Consider the following 26,691-nt stretch of genomic DNA (forward strand, 5'->3'; position numbering starts at 1 on the left):
CTTCCAATGAAAAAGCTATTTTACAATTGTACTCTTTCCCTGTGTGAGGAATACAATAATGAAAACATATTGTGGAGTAAAAAAAATATAAACAATGCCACTGTATGGTACAACTTTGAATGAATGTGGTCAATGCAAAACACACGGCACCCTTTTTCTTTCCACCAAAGTGCTTTCTGTATATTAAAGGAGGTACTAGAGGAGGATTTTTGCATTGCACTATTATATAAATTCTGCACATTTAGTATTATGAGGCTTTTTGTCTTACTAGCCATTTCTTCCTTTTACATGGATTTTTCACATAACATATGGAAAGGTTATATATATATGTATGTATATATATATATATATATATATATAAATAAATAAATAACTGGAAGTAACAGTAGCATAAATCACATGCCAGAAGAGGAAGAAAAGACAGGATGACTGGACTAAAGAATAGCTGAGTCCTAGCTAGAGTCCTTCTGAGCTGGCCTGTATATATTGTTATCCAAATAGTTTTCCAAAGTAACTGTCATTTGTATTCAGAATAACCATGGGACTAGAGCACTGAAAAACACAGGAAAAAGATTCTCCAAAAGAAATAATCATGCTTTTAGAATAACCCACTTTTTAAACAAGACAAATTTTTCACAGAGACCTTATCCGGACACCAGTTTTCTAAGAGTTCAAATTTTCTAACTCTTTACCCCTCAGACACTTACACTCTCAGTAAGGATGAGAACACACACAAAAGAAAGCCCAATGATTAACCATAAACACTACCCATTCTAAGAAATTAGCCAAATGTAGTTCTGCAGGTACAAAGGCCAATTATAACTTTATTTTCCATCTGCATTTTGAAGCTGTTCTTCCACACTTACCTTTTTTAGCAGGGTTGCATTTCTGAAGTGATGCAACACATCCTATTACACCAGCCGCTGTAGTAGGGACACATCCCCTTAAACACTCCTAATCTACCCTGTGTCCCATGTGAATACATGCCTGAATGCTGTATGATCATAGCTACTGTGCTGTGTGACATGAGACCCTTGCTGAAACCCCTGAAGACCCTCTTTTCAGCAAGAAGACGACCAGACAGACATCAAGATCTGGAGGTCATCCATTCCTTTCTCATGGAGATCAGCAGGATGTCAGACAGCTTCCGTACATGGTGCCACTTGCTTCAAACCTTGCAAGAGTTTAACCTCCTTATTTCAGGGACTGATGCTTCAGAAGTGGAGGATCCAGTCAGTGGACCCAGAAATACTTGACTCACCTTGCTCGACTTCTCCTTCTTCAGCTTTCCGGTACAGAGTCTCTTTCCCCAACACCCGGCTCCTAACCACACACCAAGTGAAGTCTGAATCTGAAGCTTACCTGATCTTTCTCAGGCTTGTCAGAGATGTCATTCAGACTGGTAGAAGTCAGATTTCTGTGAGTCATGGCTGGACTGCCTGTAAGAACAATGTCAATACCAATTAAAGCACCTGTTTCAATCCAGTCAGAAGAACACAGAGGCTCAGGCTACAGCAACACCTTTCCTTGCACAAGGGAAGTCGATGTGGGCAATTTAAGACCCTGACAGGCTGCTTTCTGTAACTTCACGTGGCACATGGGATAAAAAGATGCTAAATCCTTCTGTTCCTAGGACAGCAGAAATCTCTTAGGACTTCCCAAAATCCCTGTCTCAGGGTGGGAAGCAGAGCAGCAAATCACTGCTGGGATGGATGCAACTGGGTCATCCCATCACAAACCCATCCCTCAACAGATCAGTGAAACCCTCATGGTCACTCCTCCCTACCAAGCCCTTGCTGTAGCTCACCTACTTAAGTACCATCTGCCCCATGCTACTCAGCATCCGAGACTTCAGGATGCAGCTCACACAGTGAGGAAGGTTGGCAGCTCTCGGTCTTTTGAAACAGCCAAAAACTAAAATCTACCTTTCCCCAAGTGACCATGTTAACTAAACTTAAGAACCTTAAAGGTTTTACTGTTTAAAACTGTGTGTGCACCAAAATGAAAGCCAAAAAGTCCCCAGTTCCTGACGCCAGCAGAGTGGTGAGACTTCTCTCTCTAAAGGGAGAGAAAAGTTCCAGAGACCAAGAGCTAAAATATTTAACCTCCACTTCTCTTTCAGAGACTAACTGCTCATCGGTAAGCCTGACACGATGTCAGCTGAGCTAGTCAGGAACTGTTTGCTCTTTTACAGACCATTTTCATGCTGCATCTTATGTTCTCAAGGACTAGCAAAACCTAAGAAAACAGTCCTAAAGATCTTGCAAAAAAACAACCCTACCATGATTTGAGTGCCACTAAAAGTCTTAAAACTGAAGAAACACAGAAATAGCCATAATCATGTAAGAAGAAAAATCATCAAAGGGCAAAGAAGAAATTTCTGGAATGGGCACAATATCCCAGCAGTCAGCATGTTTGGTTGGTTTTTGTTTTTTAATTGTTCTGAAATTTTTCACCCGTCTTTTCCACTCTCACAGGAACCACAAGCATATCAACAGGAGTCATTATCACAGAGTTTCTGATCGTGAACAGAACTGGAAGGACAGAAAACACTCAGAAAGAAATGACATGGAGGTATTTCTCATATTCTGAGGTATCTCTGGTTTAGGGTATGGTTTCAGACAATGTTCATTGAAGTTACGGTTCTATATTCGTAATAAAATGAAATTCCAGCCTTGCAGTGTTCATCAACTCCCACCGAAAACAAGCTCTGTAATAAATCTGCATACCAAGAAAAAAATAATAATAAAAAAATAATAAAAAGAAATTAAAAAACAAGTAGTAAGTAAAAGATCTGGACTTCCAGAGCTAGGTTTTCTTTACAACATATTCAATGTATATGGAGGCAGACTTATGGGCATTCTTTCTTTTGAGCCACTTTGAATCACAGTACAGCTGCTGCGTGTTATTGCTACAACCGGGGATGACAACACAGCAAAAGAAGAACACGAGTGGATGTCATAAAAGGAGGATCCTGGCTTCTTCTTCTTCCTGCTGTTACTGCCAGCCAGGTTTAAGACCCCACCTATGTCTACAAAGTTTTTACAAGTGTGTTTACTCATCAAGTGAGAAATGCCACTTGTAAGACTGGTTTAAGCTACATATATTAGTAACCATTCTCCTAATTAATTATTAGCAAGCCAGACTTAGAAATGTTTACAATGTTTGATTGACTGTTTGATATGAATCTGTAGGCAGGAGATAAGCACATAAATAAAACAGGGAAAAAGTGCTCAAACTTGTTCATGTATATTGCGTCTGTTACATGGAATAGACACTACTTGGTGTTTCTAAAAAGGTGTTTGTAACACCTTCTGTGATATGAATATTTAATAAACGTGGTAAAAAGCAAAGATGGAAAATATAATCAAAATAAAACAAGATTCTTGGAAACCTGAAGCCCATTATTGAAACCAAGGTCTCCTTTTTTTTTTTTTTTTTTTTTTTTTTTTTTTTTATGGTGCAATTAATTATCTGTGAAAGGTTGCTCAGATACTGCCAACTCTGGGAAATCTTTGACAAGTACATAAATGTACCTATAAATTAAAATGAAAGATTGAAGCTCTATACAGAGATACACTCATGGCTGTTTTGCAAATCTGAGCCAATAAGATCAATTAAAGAAACAGGGAAGCACTTTCTTTAAAATGTGAAAGCTAGTTCACACTGATAATTGGTCTCATGCAGTTCAGTGAGTCAAAGCAAAGTTCCTATCAGCCCACTTATGTGCTACCAAGTGACAGAAATTAAACACCAAAGCGTTCAGCAGAGTTAAACAGATCTGGAGCAGTTCAGAGACCTACTGAGAAGGTCTTATTCACAGTCTGCTCTCAGAACTGCGTATCCCACACTGCCCACCTGCACAAGGCCAGTTCAGGAGAGCTGTTCCTTTGATGCGGATGGAGAGATGGTGTTGCAGAGATCAATTCCCTCTTCCAGTCTTACCATGAGACCTTTGAATCCTGGCAAGGTTAATGCCTCCAGCTGAGAAGGAACTAAGTATGGCTTCCAAAAAGCTTTTTGGAAGTGCAGAAAATATTGATGATTTTATTTTTTTGCATTTTTTTTAGTGTGGTTTTAGTGCATTTTATTTGGAAAAGCTGCACTACATAACCATAGAGAAAGGCATCTGCTGAAGCATTCTCTTCATTTTCTGCATACTGCTTTGGTGGTTTTCCAAAGTTCTAGGTCCAATTCTGGAATAAACAGACTAAAATGAGAGTCCACAGCTTTCATAGCTGATCATTTTCTGGATTACAACATTTGTTTCCCTTTTTATTATTCATCCAGGACTGAACATTCCTTAGGAGATAATTACCCTTCTTGCTAGAGGAAGTGGCTAATGACTATCACCTCTTGCTAGTAGCCTCTTTCTGCTTCTCAAATGCCAATTACCCTTTCTCTGAATTTCCCAATATGATCAACATAACCACAAGAAACTCACAGCAGCTCTTCTCAAGGCATACTTTTCTTGAGGTTTTCCATTTTTTTTCCAAACCTGGACAGACAAATGTGCCAAAGAAAACCATTGCATCTTCTCTGCTTGTACATATTGATTTAATAAAGATACCGCCTTTCCCTACAAACACAGCCTTGCAAATACTCTTAAGCCATCACTGCTACAGCTGTAACTGCCACTACAAGGCCGAGCAAGGACAAGTGTTCGGAGCCCAGAAGTGAGGGCACAGACTAAATGCTGTACAAGAAGCACAAACCTGTGTGGTGGAGGTGTCTCAAGAAACTCCTTTTGGATGAAGTGTCCCCCTCCTGCCCTTAAGACCCTAGCTGGAAATTCAGCACTGCTCTGATACTTGCTCTAAGGAAACTGCTTGTATGCTAGCACTCTCGTTTCAGTTAAAGTGCCTACCAGGCAGAAGGACCTGGGCCTGAGAAGAAAGCCAGCCTGCACCTGCGCTTCTTTCTGAGTTAATCCCAAGAGCAGCTGTGAGCACATTACCCATAACTTCAGCTTCTTGGCAAAACATGCAGACCTTATTCACTCCCTTTCTCAATTGTCAGACTGGCCTTGCATTAAAAGATCTGAGTACCAAAACTTTAAAAGATACTCTTTGTTCTTTGGAGGTAGAAAGTGTCTCATAATCCCAGCTTAAACAGAGCTCTCAGGGTAACATGATTCATATCTCCATCTCTTTGCAACAAAAATTCAGACAGCCAAAACCTCTTGAGCATGCAATATGACTCTTTTTCCCTAAAATTTGGTGTCTGTGCGTATCATCCTTTGAAGATGCTTTACTAGGTCCTGAAGTTCAGATTACTCCCACTCAGTACTGACTTGGACGATCTCTGGAACACAGATTGGAAACCACAAACATCACCTTCAACCCGCTTTGCTGACCTAAGAAACCTGACCGTGCCCCAGCTTGCATTTGGAAGTTTTCCCCAAATCCCTGAATGTATACTGACTGCCAAGCAAAATCACTGTAAGAGAAAAGTGCTACTACAAATGCACAATGAGGAGTGTACAAACCTGTATCAAAAGCCATTTGGCTTTGTGGACATCATTGTTCAAATTCGTACAGCCTAAATCCCTTCCAACTCACGTTCCTAATGGATGCTCAGATATTTGGGGCTTCCTGTGACACAGTAACGTCTGCAGTAAATCTAGCAACATCACTTCTGAGAGAGACTTAAAAAAGAGGGGGACCTTAAAAACTTGAAGTCCTCGGCCAAGTAGCTTCCCTGAACAGAGCAGAATATAGGAGCAGAAGGAAGCAACAAGCCTATCAGCCTGCAGACTGTAGTGCCCCGAACAAACCAGTGAAATGAAAGGTTTCCACTGCTGAGACCTCAGCCAAAGACTTTGGCACATGATGTTCACCCTTACACAGTTTGCTAAGGGTAATTTCCTGATTCAGGCCTCATTTATATAGCTGTCTCTCCAGCAAAGGCAATGCAAGCCTCTCCTTGGCTGTGCTCAGTGAAGTGCAAAAAGTGGTCCAAAAAGTAAGGCAATCAGTCCAAACCCCTCTGTGTTACTGCCTCATTCTACTAATAGGCTTGGTAGTCATCCTTCACAGTCAATATCCTGAAATCCAGATTTCTACAGATTGCTGTGGCTACAAAGAACATCTCTGCGTCATCGGTGCAGAGTGCCTTCCTGTGGGAACAGCACACTCCTCTGTGATCAGCAAGGCTCCTGATGAGTAATATTTTACAAAGGATAAAAAGAGAAAAGCCAGGCCTGACAAAAGCCCAGCTCATCACAGGGAGACAAAGCTGGTGGCGCCTGCGAGCTGTGTGACAAAGGGAGCCTATTTTTGTCTTTAATTTGTATGGAAATTAAAATATTTAAGCTTGTTGCATTTATAGTGTTGCACTGACTGCAAAATTCATGAAACCCTTTTAACAGCCAAAGCATACTTCAATACACGTATGAAATTTTGCTAGATGGGTTAGGAGAGAGACCACTGCCTGAACGGGAGTGCAGGCTGACCTACCTGTTCCAGCACAGATGGGAAACGCAAGAGAAAAAAGCAAAATAGTGAAAAAAGAGCACAGAATGGGGACAGTGGGAGTAAATGGACAGACAGAGCAGCAGCCATTCCACCAGGAATGGGCTTCCAGTCTCCCCAGTGTTAATACAGCAGCAAGCATTAAGACACCAACGAGTACAAGTTTCCCGTTGCTCTTCCTCGGATCTCCCCAGCAGACTGCAGTAGCCCAGCCCGCTCCCCTGTCCCCCTGCCCCAACTTACTGAGCCATCCCACGCTGGGGCTGCGCTGCACTCGGATTTCATCATCCAGCGTGCGTGTCGCTAGGCAGGGCATGGAGCTCTCAAGTGGGCTGCGTGCTTTTGTGTTGCAAGCAGGAGACAGTAGCAGCAGCAGAGAGGAGGAAGAGAGCAAAGTTGAAAAATCGAAGGGAAAAAAAAAAAAAAAGAAAGAAATGCTCAAGCAATTGCACAAGCAAGCGAGTTAGGTGACAGTGTTCGAACATTCGCAGTTATGAGTGCATCTTTCTGCATAGTTCAGTGACCAAAGGTGTGAGTCTACTTATTAGGAGCACAAGTCTCGCCTGTTGGTAGCTCTTGAACCAGTGTTACATCCCTGGTGTCTAAAATTCAAGCATCTTAGAAGCAGATTTCAAGCAAGTGGGTAAGGCAGCTGCGATTCGAGTTGTGCTGAGCAGTGCCAGGTAGCAGCGCAGTCAGTAAGATTGGCAGACACACAGCACTTGTGTATAGTCCAAACGCTTCCTAAATTCAGACAGGCTTGGTGCAGTGACTGCTTCCCTGGGGAGCCTGTTCCAGTGTGCGACCACCCTCTCGGTGAGGAACCTCTTCCTGATGTCCAGCCTAAACTTCCCCTGCCTCAGTTTAACACCATTCCCACAGGTCCTGTCACTGGTGATTACAGAGAATAGGTCACCTGCCTCCCCACTCCCCCTTGCGAGGAAGTTGTAGACTGTGATGAGGTCCCCCCTTGGCCTCCTCTTCTTCAAATAATGCAAACAGCTCAATACATCACTGTTTCGATATTATTTTTTTTGGAAAGCATCTCATTTATGGCTTAACCTCTCTCCTCCTATACTATTATTATTCAACTGGCACTGTATCGTTCAGCTCTCTGAAAGTATCAAGAATGAAAAACACTCAATTGGATAAAGCTGAACTCTAATAAATAAATAAAATCAGAGTTTTCAGCAGCTACTAGCTGCCTTTCTCGGTGCATCAGCCAATGCAGGACAGTGCAAGTGTTATTTTAACTCAACTGTTTCCAAGCTTCTCTGTCAGCACAGCAGAAATAAATAACATTCATTAGGTGTTTGGGCAGCGCAGACACCATTCACATGGTAATGGTAGCATGCCATTATTTATGAGGGTTAAATACTCACACATAAACACATCACAGTTTTCTACAGCCTCTGCCAACTTGTTTTCAGTACGATTCGATCGCTTCTCTTCAACACTTTTGCCAAAGCCTCTCGCAGGTGTTAAGTTATACAAAATGCTGGCAGGCAGGAAACTTTTAAACAAAACCGTTGAAAATATGCACCGCATAGCAAATTTCATCATCAAAGTACTGGCAAACATTTATGAGACAGTCCTCAGGCACCTGCACAAGGAACGGTGAGCATTGTTCTCATTTTCTACAGTGGCAAACCAATGGCAGATCTGCATTACAGCCCAAAGGTGTGCCAGATGGGCAAAGACTGCTGGATAGCCTCTAGCATATACATTATTTATTGCAGGGGCTCGCTTCAAATGCTGTATCCTGTGCCAGGAAAGGACACATCTGAATTAACACAGAGAACTCTTAGAAAGCCAGTTGACAAAACAAGACACACACACAAAAAACACATCAAAAAAAAAAAACGCAAGAGCTCAATTGGAACGTATCTGGAGGTCCTTGATGAACATATCGTGCATCTCAAATTTCTACCAATGGAAAGAAATGAAGAGGGCAGTGTCTTTGTAAGGTAACTTTTAGTAATTGCTCAGTACAGCTTTGTCTGCTCAGCTTTTGATAATCATCTTTTTCCTGTTGAATGGACAGCGAAGAAGTGCTTTGATTTATCCTCCTCCATCAAGCGTCAAACGAGAAATTACCATCTTTTGCACAATTTCTTTCCCAAGAGCAAAGGGCTTGCCCAGAAAACATCCTCCCACAAACACGACCACTGGGCAAGGCCAAATATCCATCTTTATGACACGGTTATGAATAAAAAGCACTCACTGCACACCTTTGCCGCTCAAAAGTTCAGTGTTTCTGCCAATCTGATTGCTACTTAGACTGTCATCAAGAGGAGCAGTGAAGCGAAAGAAGTGGGAGCGGGATGACTGCGCTGCTGCCAGCCGCGGGCAGCCTGGGTGCGGTTTCCAAACACGCAGGGAGCAGCTGGAGAGGGTCAGCGCGGAGCCGCTGCAGTGCGGGGGAGGCAGATCACCGCTCTGGAGGTTGCGTGGTTTCTCGATGCAGTTTGCAAACTGCAGCGGCTCATTCATGCAGCAAGTCGGCTCCGAACAGCCGGGCCTGAGATACTTTAAAGAAAGTCACAACAGTACACAACAGACTGAGGGTACACTCCTTTCTAGAGGATAAGTCCTAGCAACTTCTGCTTCTTTACCTTCTTTTCATGCTTTATGCATGAAGAATCTCTTAGGACACATTCAGAACTTTTAATTGTGAATAATCTGCTTAAATACCAGAGAGTAGTCTGTAACAGGTTTATTGCAAAGGTAAGAAAGGCACAAAAGATTTTCAAGCCTTTAAGGTTTTGTCACTTAATCATTTTGATGAGATGCAGGCTCCTAAGTATTTTTGAGGAGCATGGATCCAGGGGATATTTTCAGATTTCAGACTCATCGTATACACTTGAATAAATTTGTCACTATTTAATTTGGATTTTAAGTTATCTGTAGCATTACTTGAAAAAAATAGGAAGGAAATTCATGGGCAAAATCTCTGCTAATGACATGATGCTAAAGTGCTTCCTAAATAAATGTTTTTCAAAGTAATTGAATGCAATTAGGTACTTAACAGAATCACAGGTTCCGAGGAAAGTGTGATTGCCCAGTAAGAGGCAGTAAGTTGCGTAACATTTTTGTACATAACATACTGCAGGGTCTAGTTAAGCTCCGTGCCTGCTTCATTAACAAACACACGGAGCTTGTGTAAGCTAAATTAGCAGGGCACCTTGTAATTTACATCAACGTGCCTTATGGCTGGACCTAAGATGAGGAGTTACCCTTTTTAACAGCAGCAGTAAACATCAGTCAAGCAGAACACCAAGCTGCTTCCTAAACACATCAGCCCCAAATCCTATTCTACAGAGGTGAGAAGTAAGCACTGCCCAGGTCTTGTGTCCTGAGGGACTGTCGTTCTCATTAACCTGGATGCAGCATGAATATTGTATGAGAGTTTCACTGACACTGAAACAGAAGGTAGAAACTGAAAGAAAGTATCTACCTGGAAAGAAACTCCAGGAAAATTCATGAGTGCTTGGGGCTGATGGCACTTCTATTATTGTTATTGCCCATGCTGAAAGGCAGCTGCACTCCTGTTGGCCTCATTAAATTTTTATCTGTCTAAAGGACAAATTCTGCCTTCAGAATCACATGAGAGCACTCACTGAACTCCAGGGAGTGTCGTATAACTCCAGAATGTATTTCATTGAGTTATTTTTTCATTAAAGTGTAAATAATAAATAACAGTAACAACTATTCATGAAGTATTTCCCTTTGTATGCAAGTTTCTTCCTCCTTAATGCTCAAAGCATTTCAGCTGTCATGAAACAGAACATGTTACAGTCTCACAACATAGAAACATTCCAGGTGGGGAAACAGAGGCAAAAACAAACAAAAGAAGTGGCTGAAGGTCAGTCATGAGGCTAAGCAAAGCCAGGAAAGTTTTTTGAGAATCTGTTCAACAGAGACAGGACCCTCACAGTCCCTTCTAACAAGAAAAGAAAGGAATGAAAAACTAAGTCACCGACTGTCTGAGCAAAGCATCTCCCTAGCCATGAAAAATAAGCAGGGGCTGGAGTGAGAACTTAGATGAACACCCGTTGCCAGTATCATCCTCCCAGGATAAGCAAGCTATTATTTTCTTTTTAAACCAGCAGTGAATGTCTGGCTCCGTATGGGGAAGAGACAGGGCTAACCATCTGAGGTGTAATTAAATAATACACTGTGCATGATTTACCTTCAAACCTCCTAAGTAAGTTTTAATTTCTCTTTACTCCCTGAGGTTTTGATGACTCCTCAATGAGTGACTTTAACTGCAGAGAGGAAGAATTCAACACTCACCAGCTGCTGAAAAGAGAGGAGGCTGTTACAAGCATATTGTTCAGCAAAAATAGGTGCAAGACAGAAGTGGAAGGTGGATGTGTGTTGTAAACAGAGCAAGTCTTAACCCCTTCAATTAGATTCTTGCTGTGTATGTAAGAGGTGCTAATTAATATAATATAATACAGCCAATTGTACAGGTTTCTTTATATTTCTATACTTTAGGAATTCCCTGAGACAGGTAATTTGAATAGAACACTACGCTTGATGTCTTGTTTAACCATAAAATAGGAAAAGAGCTTATATCATTGCCCAAACACAGAGGCACTGCCAATGGCCAGGAGTTTCCCTTCTAGCCTCCTACACCATTTGAGACATCTGCTTTGCTTGTGGAATTGTAAATGTACCATCAGCCAGCCTGTTACCATAACTGTGTCTGTTACCATAACCCTGGGTGCTGCAGCGCCTACATTTAGGCACGAGGTTGGGGGCTAGAGCTGAGAACCAACTGCATCCCCTACACCATGCCCAGGGAGACTGAAGCAGCCGATGTCAGTCTTCAGTTCTGCCTCCCGTACCATATGGCTCCACATGCAGGGTCCTTCTCCTCAAAGCAAGCCTGCTCACTTTGTCAAAGGTCCAGAAAGACACCACCACAAAAATGCATTTTATTTGCAACAGATGTATCCACCCCACTCCCAGCACACACACTTCACACTTTTTTTTTTTAACAAAAAGCAGAAGCCTTCCATGCACCCAGTGAGGAGTTTGTTGGGAGCTCAGTGGGAAGACAGTGGAAAGCCCCATAGCATGTGCTTGGAAGAAATCAATTTCTTGATCCCAGATGAAAACAAATCTGAGCTAGTTGCTGGGTGCCCAGTCCCGACAGGATTAAGGCATACTCCAAGGATCTGAGGTGCCTGGCATATTTAAGGGCAAAAACTGGGGCACCTACAAATTTTACACCTGTCTGAAGCTACTGTGAAATGAGCAGGGGTTCTTGAGGAGCAACAGTCCAAAGCACAGTCCCTGTCCTAGCTCCATTGGGCTCCTGCAAGGATATTCACAGAAAAGCTGCACATCCAGGACATTTCCTTGATTCATGTTACTGTGCCTTTGTGTTACTCATTTAATCATTGCATTATCAAGACATTGGTACATGATAAGATGTGTAAGAGCAATAAATATTTTTCACATGCACATACACACTTGTTGCAAAAGCAAAGGACAGTGGAAAGCAGGAAATATTAATTAAGGACAATAAGTTAGGGAGAAATGTTAGGGTGAGTTCAAGAAGCAGAACACAGAAAGCTTAGAGGCCTTCAATGTAGCATGATGACTATCAATTTTCTGTTTCTGGATATTTTGAAATGGTAACTTTTAGACAAGCTTCCATACTGCAACATGAGGCAGTTTGCAGAACTCCAAGACTTAAAAATAGGCTTATAACATCCTCTTTTTTTGATTCCCACTAATCCAACTGCAAGTTTCCTTGTTTAACTACAGTGTCACTGCCAAGGCCTCTACAGCTGTCTGTATCCACACACACACACACACACACTTCCATAGACACCACAATGTCCACAACACTATACATGAAGTAATTTTTAGAGAGAAACAGAGACATAATATACAACATAACACCACAAAGCAATTTTAGGATGAATAAAGCAAAATGGAAAATCAGCTTTACCCACACTGGACAATGATTGCACGGCAATAAAATGCAAGCTAGATTTTACTCTCGCATAATTTTTGATTTAGAGTGCCATCGACACCATCTGTTACAGAAATAGAACACGCACAAAAGCTTCATCTCTGCACAAGCATTTCAGAGGATCAGCCTTTTGGGTTCAGGCACGCTTGGAGTTTGTTGTCAGTCTCCCTTTCCTAATGCTGTTCCTACCTCACCTCCTACACACCAGCTGCGGGAGCACCTCTCCGCTTTTCCTGTGCTGCTGTATCCTGCTGCCTACCTGCCACCTCCCCTCCTCTCCCACTCCGTCCAGTGAAGATATGGTTAGAGCAATGTGCCACGGCAGAAGCAGCCATCAGAGCCCACCACTGATGTGTTATCAGCATGGGTCTTGCTACGCTAATTGTGGGTTAGAGAAGCATTATCATGGCAACGGAGTTAGTTTTTGGCGGGCAAGTTTGGTGGGTTGCTTTAAAACGGAAGGCTATAGCCAGTTAGCCTCTGCATTACCATTATCGGGGTTGGTAAACATCCTACTTGCACTGGAGACGGTCTTTCCAATGTCTGCCAGAGAGCGCAGGTTGGACTTCTTGGTCTGGTGCCGGTGCTTCCTGAGCAGCGTGTAGGTGACTTTGTCCTTCACGTCAGATTTCAAAAGCCCCGTCTCTATCTGATTGTCAACAATCATTTCTGTTGCACACAAAGGGATGAGGAAGAGAGGAAAATGAATGACAAAGCACAGAACTTGGCTACAGAGGTAGCTGGGAGAGGGAGGTAATTACCACCCTCCTATTTTCAAGTCTTTCCTTCCCATCTCAAAGCTACCACCAGGTTTTACCATTTTATTTCTAATGGCAATCTCCTCTAATAATTTATTTTGAAACGAAAGCAGTGTTTTCATCAAGAAAAACCCATCAGCCACCAACACACACCTTTTCCACCCAAACTCCCTTGTGTTATTTCCATACATGCCACTCAGAGGGCTTCAAATCAGCTCTTCCCAGGATAAGATGGTTCTTAGGTCAGAGGGGGGACTCTACTCCAACCCTGAGGTTTTGTAAAGAAGCTGCAGCTACACTGTGAGTTCCAGGATGATCCCCAAAATAGCATGGTAAAACTTCTATCAGATTGCACAAGGCCTGAGTTCACCTCGCAGGCCCCCGATAAAAACCTCATCTAACTGCAGGAAAAAGTCCTGGAGACGAGCCACTAATTAAATCTTTCATTCTTAGAACTAAAGTAAAATGACAGCAACTACAAAAGGCAGAACTTGCTCCCATTTTTACAGGACATACATGTATTATGGGGCTTAGCCCTTAACTGAATCACCACAAAGGAACAGCATCCAACTCACTGCAAAGACTGCTCACTTGCCATCAACTCTCTCTTCTCCATTCCTCTGTCCCAAGGGGGGAGGTAGCCAGATATATTTAAAAAATCACTATTGTGCATTAAATCTCACATTAAGCTGTTCCCTTTATTACTTCAGTTAACGTGCTGTCCCCTCGGGGAATGTGGCAGCTCTTATTTGTCTACCAGTAACTTTTATTTGTGCTAATAATAAAAGTTATGTGAAAGTGGAGGCAGAACATGCATCACATTTGCTAACTCAGTGAGTCAGAAAGTCATCTTCTATATGCTGCTACCCAAGAATTAATGCCTCTCAAATCACTAGGGAAAAAAGCCTACTCCTTCCACCCTAACTCAGAAAAGAATGATTATAAGCACATAGGTACGGTTACAAAAATGTTTGGCAAAAGTTTTATTTTTGTAAGGTGCTGTTTTTCTGCAGGCTTTCATTCATATTTTTTGTTAGTGATTTTTGGAATATTTCCTTCAGAACAACATGCCTTTCTTCATCAAGTTTATCTTTCTCCATCTGGCAAGTATTTATTCCCTTTCGTGGTTCTGATATAACTCAAGTCAACAAAGAGAGCTCTGTGCATTTTACTTTCCTGCCTGTCACTGCTGAACCTCAACAAAGTGATCATGATTAAATACTTCTGGAAAGCAGGTCAGCAGTCTTCTTAGACACCCCTCTGTATCTGATTAAAGAACCTGGACCTACAACAGCAAAAATAGCCCACTCGGGACAGTGGTACAGCAACAGCAGTCACCGATTTGTCATTTAGTCTCTCGGAAATTAGGCTTGACTTGGATGGTGAAAAGGGTTATTTGAGGTGACATCTCAAAGTGACTTCATCCAGAATAACTTATTTTTTAAAAAGCTTTGCAATGCTGCGCACTGGGATACAAACACAGAAATAAAAGAAAATAAATGCCACCACAAGCACCTACAAAAAAAAGTTCAAAACTCAGTAGACAATATAAATGCAGCTTCTCCAATTCCAAGTCTTACAAACTAATGCAACACTTGTCACCTGATAATTTTATGCCAAGTCTGAGTCCTGAGATTATGACTCAAAGCACCGAGTTCTGGAGTGTTTTTATTTCATTTCGTTCCTCTAAACCTCTTTCACATAATGCCTACCAAACTCAGTGTATTGTTTAAATGTACCTCCACTGGATGGCTCACTTCTTAGGTTTATTTTAGATGCCTTTTACATGTCATCGGGAACATGGTATAGCTCTTGGCAATGTCACTGAGTGTCATCCCGGGCCACAGCTATTTTGACTGAAAAAAAAACTGCCATCCCATTCATCTGAATCAGCTGATCCTGTGACTGCTCTTCACTCTCCTTTGCCAGAGGGGAGTGCTCCCATTTCACACAGACCCTTCACCTGCTTTTAGCAACCCACCCTGGAAACTCACCCAAAACCAGTCTGTGGTCTGACCACGAGGGCCCAAAACTGCAACTGTTCTTCTCAGAGCAGTACCTGCTGGGCACGTCTAACCACAGAGAGGTAGCCTTTTAAATGCTACATTTCTGGTAGTAAACATCGATTGTCACTGTATGCCTTTCCTTTCACACACATGTGGTAAACATTGGATACCTACTTCAAGATCCAACTGCTTCTGTATAGTTCAAAGTAAGCATAATTATCACTGAAGTGCATTCTTTCACTCTTCTTCTAAATTGAGAAGACTCCCTTTCATTTATTGGTTATCCACCTCCAAGTACTTTCTAGTTTTCCCTGTCACTCCTAGGAGGATTGTTTCTTTGTTTTACTTCTTTAAGGAAAAAGTAGTGCTTTCATCAGGCAGTGAAAATGGATGGACTGCCTCAAAGAGAGGGGAAAAAAGCCTGAGATCTTCCAACATGGTTATTTCACACTTGATTCCAGGAAGACTGTGGAAATAATAAATTCTCATGTGTTTTTCTGGGGGGTAAAACAGTTATGCTCAGTCCCTTGCCTTCGAAGGAAACCACTATCAAGGTTAATTAAAAGTTTTAGGGCATTTTTTAGGGAAAGAGCCAAGGAAACTTACTTACCCACCACCTGAGGGAGAGAAGAGGCCTCCATATCCAGCATTATCGAGCCCTTCTCTATACACGTCCTTAACTCAAACAAGCTGTGCAGGGACAATGTGGCCACGTGAGGTTTACTCCATCGTTCCCCACCTTGTTCTACCTTCTCCTCGAACTTTATCCACCTGCAAGAGGGCAGAGCAATGAGACTGTGTTGAAGTTGTTGCTCCCTCCACTCCTTTCAGACCAATCTGAAAGAAGCACCACAGCTGAAATATCACAACATACTGACAAGTTCAAGCGCACACATTTTCCCACACATCCCTAAGGCCACAAATCCATGATCAAGTTGCAAAGGCTTAATGAGTTGGTATGTGTTAGGTGAGCAGTGATAATGCTGTATCTGCTTGTAAACTATCCCAAATGTAAGGTAAAACACGTTATCTTTAATAGCTTTCACCAAGCCTTAAACTAGCCTTAAACTAACACAGTTTACCTCATGTTTGCTCCAGGCCAAGTAGTTTCAACAACTCAGCTGACACCCGCTAATTTCCTCCCTGGGCTGCACACCCAGTCCCTGACCCGGCGCTCTGCATCACGCTGAGTACAACTGCTCCACCAGATCCAAGCAAATCAAAGTCAGGTAAGTAAATTCACACTTAATAACTAATCAAAAGTAGCCAGTGGTGAGAGGTGCTGATGGAAAGGATGGAAAAAATCGGTGTTTCTGGAAATAGAGTGACTTGCATTCAAGCATTCAGATCCAGACAATAAAATCTGAAAGCTTCACCTCCTGTTTAAGGAATCAGGTAAGCTTGGGGCAGGAAAAGTAGGAGAAAACTGCAGAGAAAGGTAAGGCAGAAATATCAGTAAATGGACCTCAGCTTTTACATTCCTCTTCTTTCATCTGCTCACAAATTGTAAACAAAAAGGCAGTATCTATATGGGATTATAACCACACCCTGCTCTAATATAGCCCCTTTTTCTCTTGGGCTCAGAGCCTTTACCAAGGCCACACATAACAGTGAGTATTGAGCAGTGGGGCAGCAGGGGCATGGCGCAGAGATTTAACTCACACAAAGTTTCACACCCCTGCTGCCCAGAGCTCAAATCTGCGGTCTGCCAGCTGGAGGCAGACCATCCTCCTTGCCACAGGTCCCCTGAATGGGGCAAAGACATGGGTCATCTTCAAGTGTACGAGCACAGGAGAAGCACCAGGGCTTTGCCAAAACCCGGCAGCCTGGCCAACAGTCGGGAGCACTGCATAGTGCTGCCCAAGAGGAGCAGGCTGGCAGGAGGCAAAGGGCAGAGGAGAGCAGCATATCCCAAACAGACCCAAACATGTTCTGGAAGGAACAAGCGAGCTACCAATGGAAAAGACAAATTAAGGGCTTCGTTGTTTCTCTCTGTTCTCTATGCATTGTTTAATCATTTAACAAAGTAGGTCTGAAAAAACAGAAAGCTCATCTCTCTAGTTGAAGATTAGAGCAAAGGTTAAATGCCGTTCCATGCAAAATACTCTTTACACCCCTAAAACCATGTCATCACAGCAGGCAAGCAAGAGGTTTAACCCAGGGATCGCAACCCCGAGCTCCGCTGCTGCAGGCGGCCAGCCGGAGCGTGACCCCGCTGCGGCTCCGCGCTGCCCTTGGCTCCTGCTGCTGCCAGCAAGGTGTTTGCACAGGTGGCCGGCCGGGGACTGCGCAAACAACTCCTTCTGTGGGACCCACAGGAGGAAATTTCACCTGGCTCAGGCTTTTGCTGCGCTTATAAAAGGAAAAGAAATGGCACAGATCTTTTCCTTCATTGCAGCACCCAGCTACGGCTGCGCTGTGAGCACGGAATGCAGGAAGATGTTTTAATGCAACCTGATTGCAAAGTACAAGTGCATTCTAATCCCGTCCCAAGATACTGTTTTAATATACTTGGCTAAATGAAAATTCCACTGAGTAATATAAGGGGATTACTAAGACAAAGAAAACATACATGTGAAGGTAAGGAAGTCACAAAGTGGCTCAAGAGAACATTATTAACGCCAAGTGAAATCATACTCCTAAAAAATGTATTACTTTAGGATTAATCAATTATGCTTTTCAACTGCAATAATCTCTTTTGAGACTTCATTATACAAAAGTTGCTTTTTAACCCAAGCGGAGAGACTGAATTTGAGCTCTGAGTAACAAGGTTGTATTCAGCTCACACCACCTGGGTGTTTGCTAGGAAAGCACAGTGACTTGGGCACCTGCACATCCGTGGAGTTCAAAGGGTGTGTGACATGGCCACATACGTATGACTGCATCATACACTTATGGGATCGTATCAAAGGCAGTTAGATGCTGCTTAGCCTGCAACAGCATAAAAGCTGCAAATTACAAGCATTTGTATTTTTGGTGAAAGTGTATAATTCACAATTATTAACATTTGCTTTCTGCAAACCAATGCCAGTACTTAGTTAAGCAATGCTCTCCACATGGCTTTCCATATGCTTAATACATGTCTTCTTCTTTAGGGCTTTTTATTATTATTCCCTACTATATACTTCACCTAATTAAATACGCTGGTTTGCCAAGGACCACACAAAGCAAAGGAGGTTTACAAGGAGGCATCTTCAGTGTGAACTGAATTGAACCAATTTGGTGTGCTACTTCACTCACAAATGATACCTAAAGTGATAAAAATGAGCCAAACCTGAAGCCAAGGTAGTTCCAGACACCTCCCAGGAGCCAGAAGTGCCCACTGTAAAGGCAGATGTGGCTTTGAGGACACTGAACTGCGTGGTGACTCCTCATTCCATCAGGGGGAATCATTGAAAGACCACTCCTGGTGCAATACTTTCCTAAGCTAACCTACCAGAAGATATCATACTAGTGTGAAATTATCATCAGCTACACGCATCCCCTATTGTTGATAAAGACTTGGGGATACACCAGAAATATCTGTTAATGTTCAGGAAATAAGCCTAAAGCATGCCAAGACAGAAATCTGGTACTTTGTACAGTGTACATCTGTGCTATGGCAAAGATCATACGCACCTGGTCACTGAAGTATCATCAAAAAAGACTTTGCAAACAAGGACACAAAATGTGCTATCAGAAACAACCACTGACACAAGACCACACAGAAAAGCTCACTCACACCCAGAAAGTTGCATGGGCAGCCTCTGATCATTGGAAGAAAGTGTCTGACTTTTAGGGTGGAGGAGAGTGGAAAGGACAAAAGAGAGAGACATAGGGCTAATGCTTCCTATTGGGTGAATTTCAAATTGTACATCCCGAAACAGAGTTTCCTGAGTGTAAAAGGCAACATTATCTGCAGCATAACAGCAACGTGCTGTTTCAGGGCAAACGATTATCAACACTGTTATTTGAGAAAATTAACAACCAAATTTATTTCGTTATTTCTATCCCCCTCTGTTTTTTTACATTTCCATATTCTTCCTTTCTGCCACTTTTAATTCACTTGCAATAGCTAGTAAAAATTCTTGTGACCACATCAGAGAAGCAGCAAGGTACGGCAAAGAACACCCATGTAGTATTACACCTCTTGGATCTTACTACACTGGCAGCTCCAGCAAAGCTGGCACTGTGGACTTCTGAATTCAGGACCATATAGGCATCACTGGCTCCAAAGGGCAGAGATTTGCAAGAAAAATCTGCCACCAGTGCACTTGGTTGCCTCCAGAAGAACATCTTACTCTTCAAATGCTTCTCTGGGAGCCTTCAGTATATTCAGTGTACACATACCGTGAAGACAGCTATTACCTCTGCTAGCCAGTATGCAGGACTCGTCTTTTTTATTTTTAAAGCCCTATAAAGGATTGCATAAAAGGCATGTTAATATTGTAATGAGGAAAGAGGTGAAGGATGTAAATGTACTGTTTGACAGAGCTTACATAAAGAAACAACCGTAATTAAAGATTTTAAAAGCCTATCTGCCAACCCTTTCTGTCCTTGTCATTATCACCAGGATCCTTTTGCCATCTCTCTGCCTTGCAGAATGGCAATCTCCACTATGGTGTGCACATCTTGGTTCCCAAATGTAATGGACTGAGCCTCAAAATAGCTGGTGGCCTCCAGCTGTCTCAGGTCTTTCTTTTCCTTTTACCAGCTTGCTCTGTATTCTTTAACTACGATTGAAATGAAAACATTCACATGTTGGTGCAAGAACTTGTCCATCCACACCAAGTAAATCCATTATAAGCGCCAAAAAAAAAAAAAAAAAAAAAAAAAAAAAAAAAAAAAAGAACAAGGAACACCCAGTGACCCAAATCTTCAGGTTACCTTTTAACAGCAATACACCTTCCCTTTTACTGCTCTATTTCTAGTGCATTTACAGGGCTGCGTTATGAAACACTCTACAACTAAGACATTTTTCCAAAACTTCTCTTTTTTGTTAATGATGGCCAGACCCCATCACTAACATGTGACAGGACCACACAAAGGAGTAAGACATCCTCAAGCCCCAGTCATGGACTGACGTACTTACTATATGAAACGTCACTGAGTGCAGGGGGGTAACTATAGCCCATTTACACTGGGGTTGCAGCACAGACAGCTGAAGTCACATGGATCAAGAGTCAAGCCATGCAATTAAAGATATTCTTCTGGAAGCACTTTAAAGACAGTATCTTGAAGGTTGCTGCTAGAAATGTTCCATGACATGTTCCGGCTTTTCTGTTGATCAGAACACCTCTGGTACCATTTGCTAAACCCTGTCTCTCCTGACAGCTCCCACTCTGTCAGGTCTTAGACCCATCAGCTGCAGTGAGTGGCAGAGCATGCAGCTCCTCTACCTACTAAAGCAGAGCTAGCCAGCTCTAGCTGGTATATTCTGCAGCAAGAGCCACTCGGTAGCTTACAGCAGGTTCTGTTTTGCTAGATTAAGTCATTTCAGGAAGATACTGAAAAATCCTGGACAATTACACACTGTGCAAGATCACCATCAACAAATTACCATGAAAGTCAGGAAGTTAGCCGAGGTTAAGAATTTCACTGTGCTTCAACAGGTTGTCCCCTCTTCAAGTATTTAATATAGATATGTATCACTCAAAGGAGAGAGGCATATATACAGCTGAATCTAGCACTTCTACTGAAGATGTATGTCACATGTGAAATCAGAAAGCATTTCCAAAGGGGAAGAAAACCTCCCTTTTTCTCTACAGCTGCCTGATGGTAAAAGCACCAGCATATCCCTCTGTAAGGTTCTTGGAATGTAAAAGCAGAGGGCTCTTGATAGATACTTCTCAAGACATATAAATGTTTTGTCATTTCTCATTCAGGACATGGAGTATCTTCCTCTTGATGGCTAATATTTGTGGACTTGAGGAAAACATTGCTTCCCAATTTTTATATTACAAAGGAGAGACCCAATATAGTGCTCAATATGAAGCGCACCATCAAGATCTGAACTGTGGAAGAGCCTTAACCAGCTGTCATTAAAAACCCTTCTTAAAGGCCTATACATAGAGGAAAGCATAAATTGCCATAAAAAGCAGAGGTGGGAAGTACACATGCAAGTACTGAACTAACGATAAGAGGGAAGAAGAGCAATAAAGGGAGAAAAGGATGACCAATAAGAAAGGAGTTAAAGAGTAAAGGTGAAAAGTCTTTAAATAGGCTCTACAAGTGACTGAGAAGTAAAAATAAAACAAGATAAGGGGCAAGGGGGTAGGCGGTGGAGCAGTTCATTAAATCACAGGTAAAGAAGATTAAGGTAGCCAAACAACATGGGCTACCTCCAAACACAGTAGGTGCCCTTAAGACTGGAAGGTGGGGAAAGAGCTTAGCACGGCCACAATAAAGGAAAATGAAAAGCCCAAAGTTAAGAGAGGGGGATTGGGAACAGGGACAGGAAAACCCCAGGCTGCTCAGCAGCTAGGTAAGCACCTCTTTCTAGGGGAAGGTTTCAGACCTTCGCAGCAACAGCAGTTAGGGGCTTTACCTCTCAGGGCAAACCCAATAAAAAGGTTTTTGCTGTAGAAAAACTACACTTCACAAGGCAAGAAGCAGCCTTTAGATCTTGAATCCAATCCAATGGCTCCTTCTATGTTGCTCAGAAATACGCCATAAAAAACTTGTGTCAAACAGGGCAAAAAAACATGCCAGTCCTAAATCAGCACCATTAAAGAAATAGGGAGAGAACTTAGTCAAGAAACTCAAAGCAGGCAATCCAATTGAGCATTTAACACACCTTGAATAATTTGGAAGGAAAAAAAAACTTGAGGATTTTTTTTTTACCTATTTAAAATTAATTTTATCAGTAACTCATTAGGAGAAGGACGCGGTCAAAATGCTCCAATTTGTGGTGTGTGAATTTAAGTAATTATAGCAACAGAATTTAAGTGATTTTAACACATTTACAGAAGCTTTAGTCTGGCCATGGTATTACTGATGTTTGCAATGCACTTGTAAGCCCATATCAATTTTGGATCTCCAGATGCAACCCATTCAAGTCAATCTGGCACTCTGATTTTTCTAGTTGTTGTTTTAAATTAATATTTACACAAATCCGTGAATTCTCTCAGTTTTTTTTTACAGAAAGGTAAATTCACCTGTATGGATTTCTTTCTGTGGACTTCCCAAGCCATTCTGTAGCATGGACATTACCCCCCTCGAGTGCTACAGAGGAATTTTCCATGGGGTTTCTGAGTAGCTGCCCTTCCCTTTCAGGATACAGTTAAAAACAACTCACCTGGCAGTCTCCTTCCATTCCATCTCTTGTCCATCAACGGCCAGAAGCTCATCCAGCTCTGTGAAAAGCTGCGGGGGTGCTGGGCTGTCATCTTCCTCTCCAAGAATGAAGCGGACACGTTCGGCAGCGGGGGAGACTGCAGAGGTGAAAATACTGCGGTTAACAGCCTGAGAGATGACCAGGGACGTGCGGCTCTTTTCCTTTCCCTTCTCCCCAAAGCCGTTCAGCTGTTTCTCCAGGCTGTCTTTTCCATTTGACATCCTAGTTGTGGTCGGAGGGGCGTGAGGGAGGGTTCGTGTATCTCCCTCTCCTCCCTTCCTTGCTTCTCACTTACTTCTTAAAACTTCAAGCTGGGAGTAAAGTTCAGGAAAACTTGCCTCTTCCTACAGTCCTTAACTATGTTACAGCAATTTGCAGCCCTTGTAAAAAAAAAGCTATCAAGCTCAAAACCAATATGCTCTATGGTGCGTGCCCAAGGACCTTTAGTACTCTGATCAGCTGAGATCCTTAGCCCCCGTTTTTATATGACGTAGAACCAGTTTCAGCCAAACTCTTTTGGGGCTTACTGTGACAGCATCCCATAGCCAGCTTTCCCCTCCCTGTCAACATGGCTCATGCTCTAATTGGCCTGCAAGGCAAGCTGTAACCTTCCCAGACCTATTGCTAGAAAACACAGGAATATTTAACAGAAAGTTTGTGTCATCTATACATGAAGAATGTGCCTGAATGCATTTAGTCAGGCACCAGTGCACTGAAAAAAAACACAGCTCTACCCATTGGGAAACGACTGCCCATTTAGGCAGAAGAACCTAGGTTCAACACATGCTCTTTTGGTAGTGCAAGTGAAGTTCATTTGTGTTTCCACCTAAAGGAGAATGAGCAGAACCCCCCTCCTGGTTAAGAAATGGACATGACTCAAAATTAAAAACTGAAAACCTCGCTGTGCACATGCCAAGACCTAAGGGCATCTCCCAGAGGCAACTGGGGCTCGTGCCACCAAAGCAGCATTGCTGGAGGACCTCGTGGGGTCTGCAGTTTTGTTCTTGTCATATCACCTTAAAACGAAGGTGCGATACTGGGCAATTTTAAGACAGACATCCCTTCTGCTGAATGTTTATTAGCATTAGAGTTAAACAGCAGACTATGAACTTTGAACAGTTCTGCTAAAAACTCCTTTCTTTTCAAAAGATCAGCTGTCTGGCTGTTGCAATATAATTAATTACACCAGGTGTCCAATCACCATTGATTTTTCCAGGGTAAGCAAAGTCTCAATTTGTAATGTGAAAAAAGAAACCAATAGGAAACATGGCCTTTTTGTTTCTTTTTCTTCTTGTTTTTTTTTTTTTTTTTCAAAGAAGACTTCAATTATTAACCAAACATTGATGCAAATTTAATTTCTCACCAGCTAGTATACTTTTATAATAAAAAAGCTTTTTTTTTCCCTATTGAAAGTACATTTACAGTTAAAGAAAATAATTTAATGAAACTATCTTTTCTTATTATTATTTTTGCAGTTGGTGACATTTTCCCCCTGTTGCATTGGTTTTAACACTCCCAATTGCAGTAATACAGCAGTAGGGACACACCTCAATGAAGGGAACATTTTTTTTACCCGAAGCTTTAGAGCCAATTGCAAGTTTTGCTCAAGCTGTTCAGAATGCTCCTGCAGTGAGAGAGAAGACCAGGCTTCCTTCTGAAAGCAAGGCACTGCTGAAAACATTTTATTTCACATATCTGAGTTTTGCTCCAAAATACCTACATGAATTAGAAGCCTGGTTGCCAGCTAGGTCCATTTTACTTCTCTCCACCTCCTTCCTCTCCTTTAAGGCTTTTCAGGCTCACTGGTCAGCAGTGCATCATGAGCTGCCCCTGTGATTCTCTCCTTTTTCCCATCACAAAGGCCTCAGCAACACTGCCCTTCCTCACAGAAGCACCTGCCAGCGAGGTGCACCAACCTCTGTGCTTCCCAAAGCTATCATCACGTCTGCACAGTCACAACATCTAAGGCTCTGCAAAGTGGTGCTGGTCTAGAACTGTTTCCAGAAATCCACCATTTATAGCCCACCAGCTTCACTTCCCTGAGACGTGGCCCCAGCTCTTCTTCACAGAACTGCACAGCACAACTTAAACCCAAACCCAAATAATTACAGCATGTACATCCCCGTGGCTGCTCATGGCTGCCCCTTTCCCATGCCCACCATTTCAAGGGTACCATTTCACAAGCACAACATCCTCAGGACATGCACCAGACCAGCCTTTGTGTCACTGTTATGGACACAGGCACTATTACATATATCCTTCTGCCTTTTAATTGCAGGACAATAGGGCTTGACCCTTTTCACAGATCATCACAGCTTCCTAGCCTCATGGGACAGGTACCCAGGAGGCAGCAGAGCTTGAGGACAGGCTGGGTTTGCCACGACTGAGAGCAAGGTGTAAGGTGTGTGTATGAAACGTAAGTGAAAGCAACATAAACATACATCAGTAGAAAGCAAAGTTCACACAACCAGCTGATCCATTCCTTTGCCATTATGTCACATAAGCAACATTGCCCGTGATTCAGTAAGTTTCCCAAACTAACTACACAAAGCTTTTTCATTTTTTCGTCAGTTCTTCCTTTGAGTAAATCTATAGTTTCCCACAAAAGCAAAAACACTCCCACAGGATACTCCTGAAAAAGAGAGAAAAATACTGCTAAGCAGAATTTACAAAGACATTCAGTTCTTGGAAAATACACATTAACCCTTTTGGTAATTAGCACTCTTACATAAGCATTAGTTTCTACAATTATTTTTTCTTTTTCTTCAGAAATGTTTCTCACAATCCGTGAGGTGCATAACAAGCATTCGATTACTTGACTTGGATGTAACAGATGCTCTTGGCAGAACAGTTCCAGAATATATCTGCAAACACATAGCCTTATGCATGAAAATCGTCCTTGCAATTATAAAAGCAATTTGGACTAAAAATCTGCATCTAAAACACATTGAAAATAAACATTAGTATAAATAATTAAGATTTTCCTATTTCAAAAACCCAAATAGGTGTAACACTTGAGCTCATCTTCATACAGTCAGCTCAAATCAGCCATGGAGCCAGGAGTTTGTGCTGAAACCAATGCACCTGAGCACTAAGAGGCACGGTTCAAGTTCTGCTTTCACCACACCACTTTGGCTTGGGGTAAATCATTTTGCTGCTCAGGCCCTCAGCTCCTCACTGCCACATACCAGCCTCTCTCTTCCCGCTCTATTCAAATCGCACATGCTTCAGGGCAGAGATCTCACCGTGTGTACATTTGGGAAAACACCTACTAAATCCAAGTCCAAAGTTTCAGCTAAGACCTTTAAATACCACTGTACTGGCAGACTGGTTATCAGCACTTGGGTTTTTTCCATTTATTTTGCTGTAGTGCTTCAGACATGTACACAGACGTGTGCCCCCTCCACAGCACACTATGGACAATAAAAAGATGACAGCTGGCCAAAAGAACACCAAACGGCTTACAGCATGAACCTGCAGACTTCCACGATGTGCTTTTTCTTCTTCCTTTCATTGGGGATAATTTGGCTCAAGGAAAAAAAGAACAAAAACAATAAGTGGCTGCCATTCTCCAGCCATTTGGTGGTTTCACAGTGATGGAAAGAGTCTAAGTGACTTAGACTTCAGCTCTTTGCTGACGGTGTCTGACTCTGCAGTCATCCTCCAGATGAAGAGCAAGCCCTGCTGGCAGGGAACCCATCAGATACATGTTCCATCAACTTCCCTCTCAATCTGCACTAATGACTCTCAATATATTCTTAACAGAATTTAAATATCACAGCCAGAAAAGCTATAAAATAAATTTATATCCTACAGCTTCAAAAAAAGCAACTTGGAGCACAGCAAGAGGCTGGTGCATTAAGCAGCCTGTGAGAGAAGTGATTACAGAGCTGCTGAAGGCATTGCTTGCAGCCAACGAGAAAATTCTCTCTTTCCACTCATTTTGTTATCATTTGGTATTACGTGGAAGTGTTACTGTGATGCCTGATCCCATAACACATCAATTCCACAACTGGCCAGAGAATTTTGCTCACTGGGCTGTATCATATGAGGAGTTACAGGAGTGCTCCCACCTCATCTGGACAAGCAAAGTCTCCCCTTCTTTTTCTTCTTCCTTTTGTTTTTGCTAATTTCAGATTAGCTGCAT

General features: G+C 42.3%; 1 protein-coding gene across 6 annotated transcripts in view; it reads right to left on the reverse strand.

Moving 5' to 3' along the window:
* SLC4A4 (solute carrier family 4 member 4) overlaps positions 1 to 26,691 on the reverse strand; it is a 193,865-nt gene that overhangs the window by 81,579 nt on the left and 85,595 nt on the right. For 3 of the 6 annotated variants that reach the window (XR_014618371.1, XR_014618372.1, XM_084286253.1), the window contains 5 exons: positions 22,506 to 22,641; positions 15,840 to 16,000; positions 12,955 to 13,134; positions 6,717 to 6,812; positions 1,363 to 1,439 (listed from right to left, as the gene is read on the reverse strand). Coding sequence is in view for 4 of the 6 variants with exons in the window: in XM_084286253.1 (XP_084142379.1) it covers positions 1,363 to 1,439; positions 6,717 to 6,812; positions 12,955 to 13,134; positions 15,840 to 16,000; positions 22,506 to 22,641 (650 nt within the window). In the remaining 2 variants the exon portion in view is untranslated. The remainder of the gene's footprint in view (positions 1 to 1,362; positions 1,440 to 6,716; positions 6,813 to 12,954; positions 13,135 to 15,839; positions 16,001 to 22,505; positions 22,642 to 26,691) is intronic. The other 3 variants (XM_084286254.1, XM_084286256.1, XM_084286255.1) reach the window with 3 other exon arrangements.

Source organism: Netta rufina (assembly GCF_964035555.1).
Source record: "Netta rufina genome assembly, chromosome: 4".
In the NCBI taxonomy this organism is placed as follows: domain Eukaryota; kingdom Metazoa; phylum Chordata; class Aves; order Anseriformes; family Anatidae; genus Netta; species Netta rufina.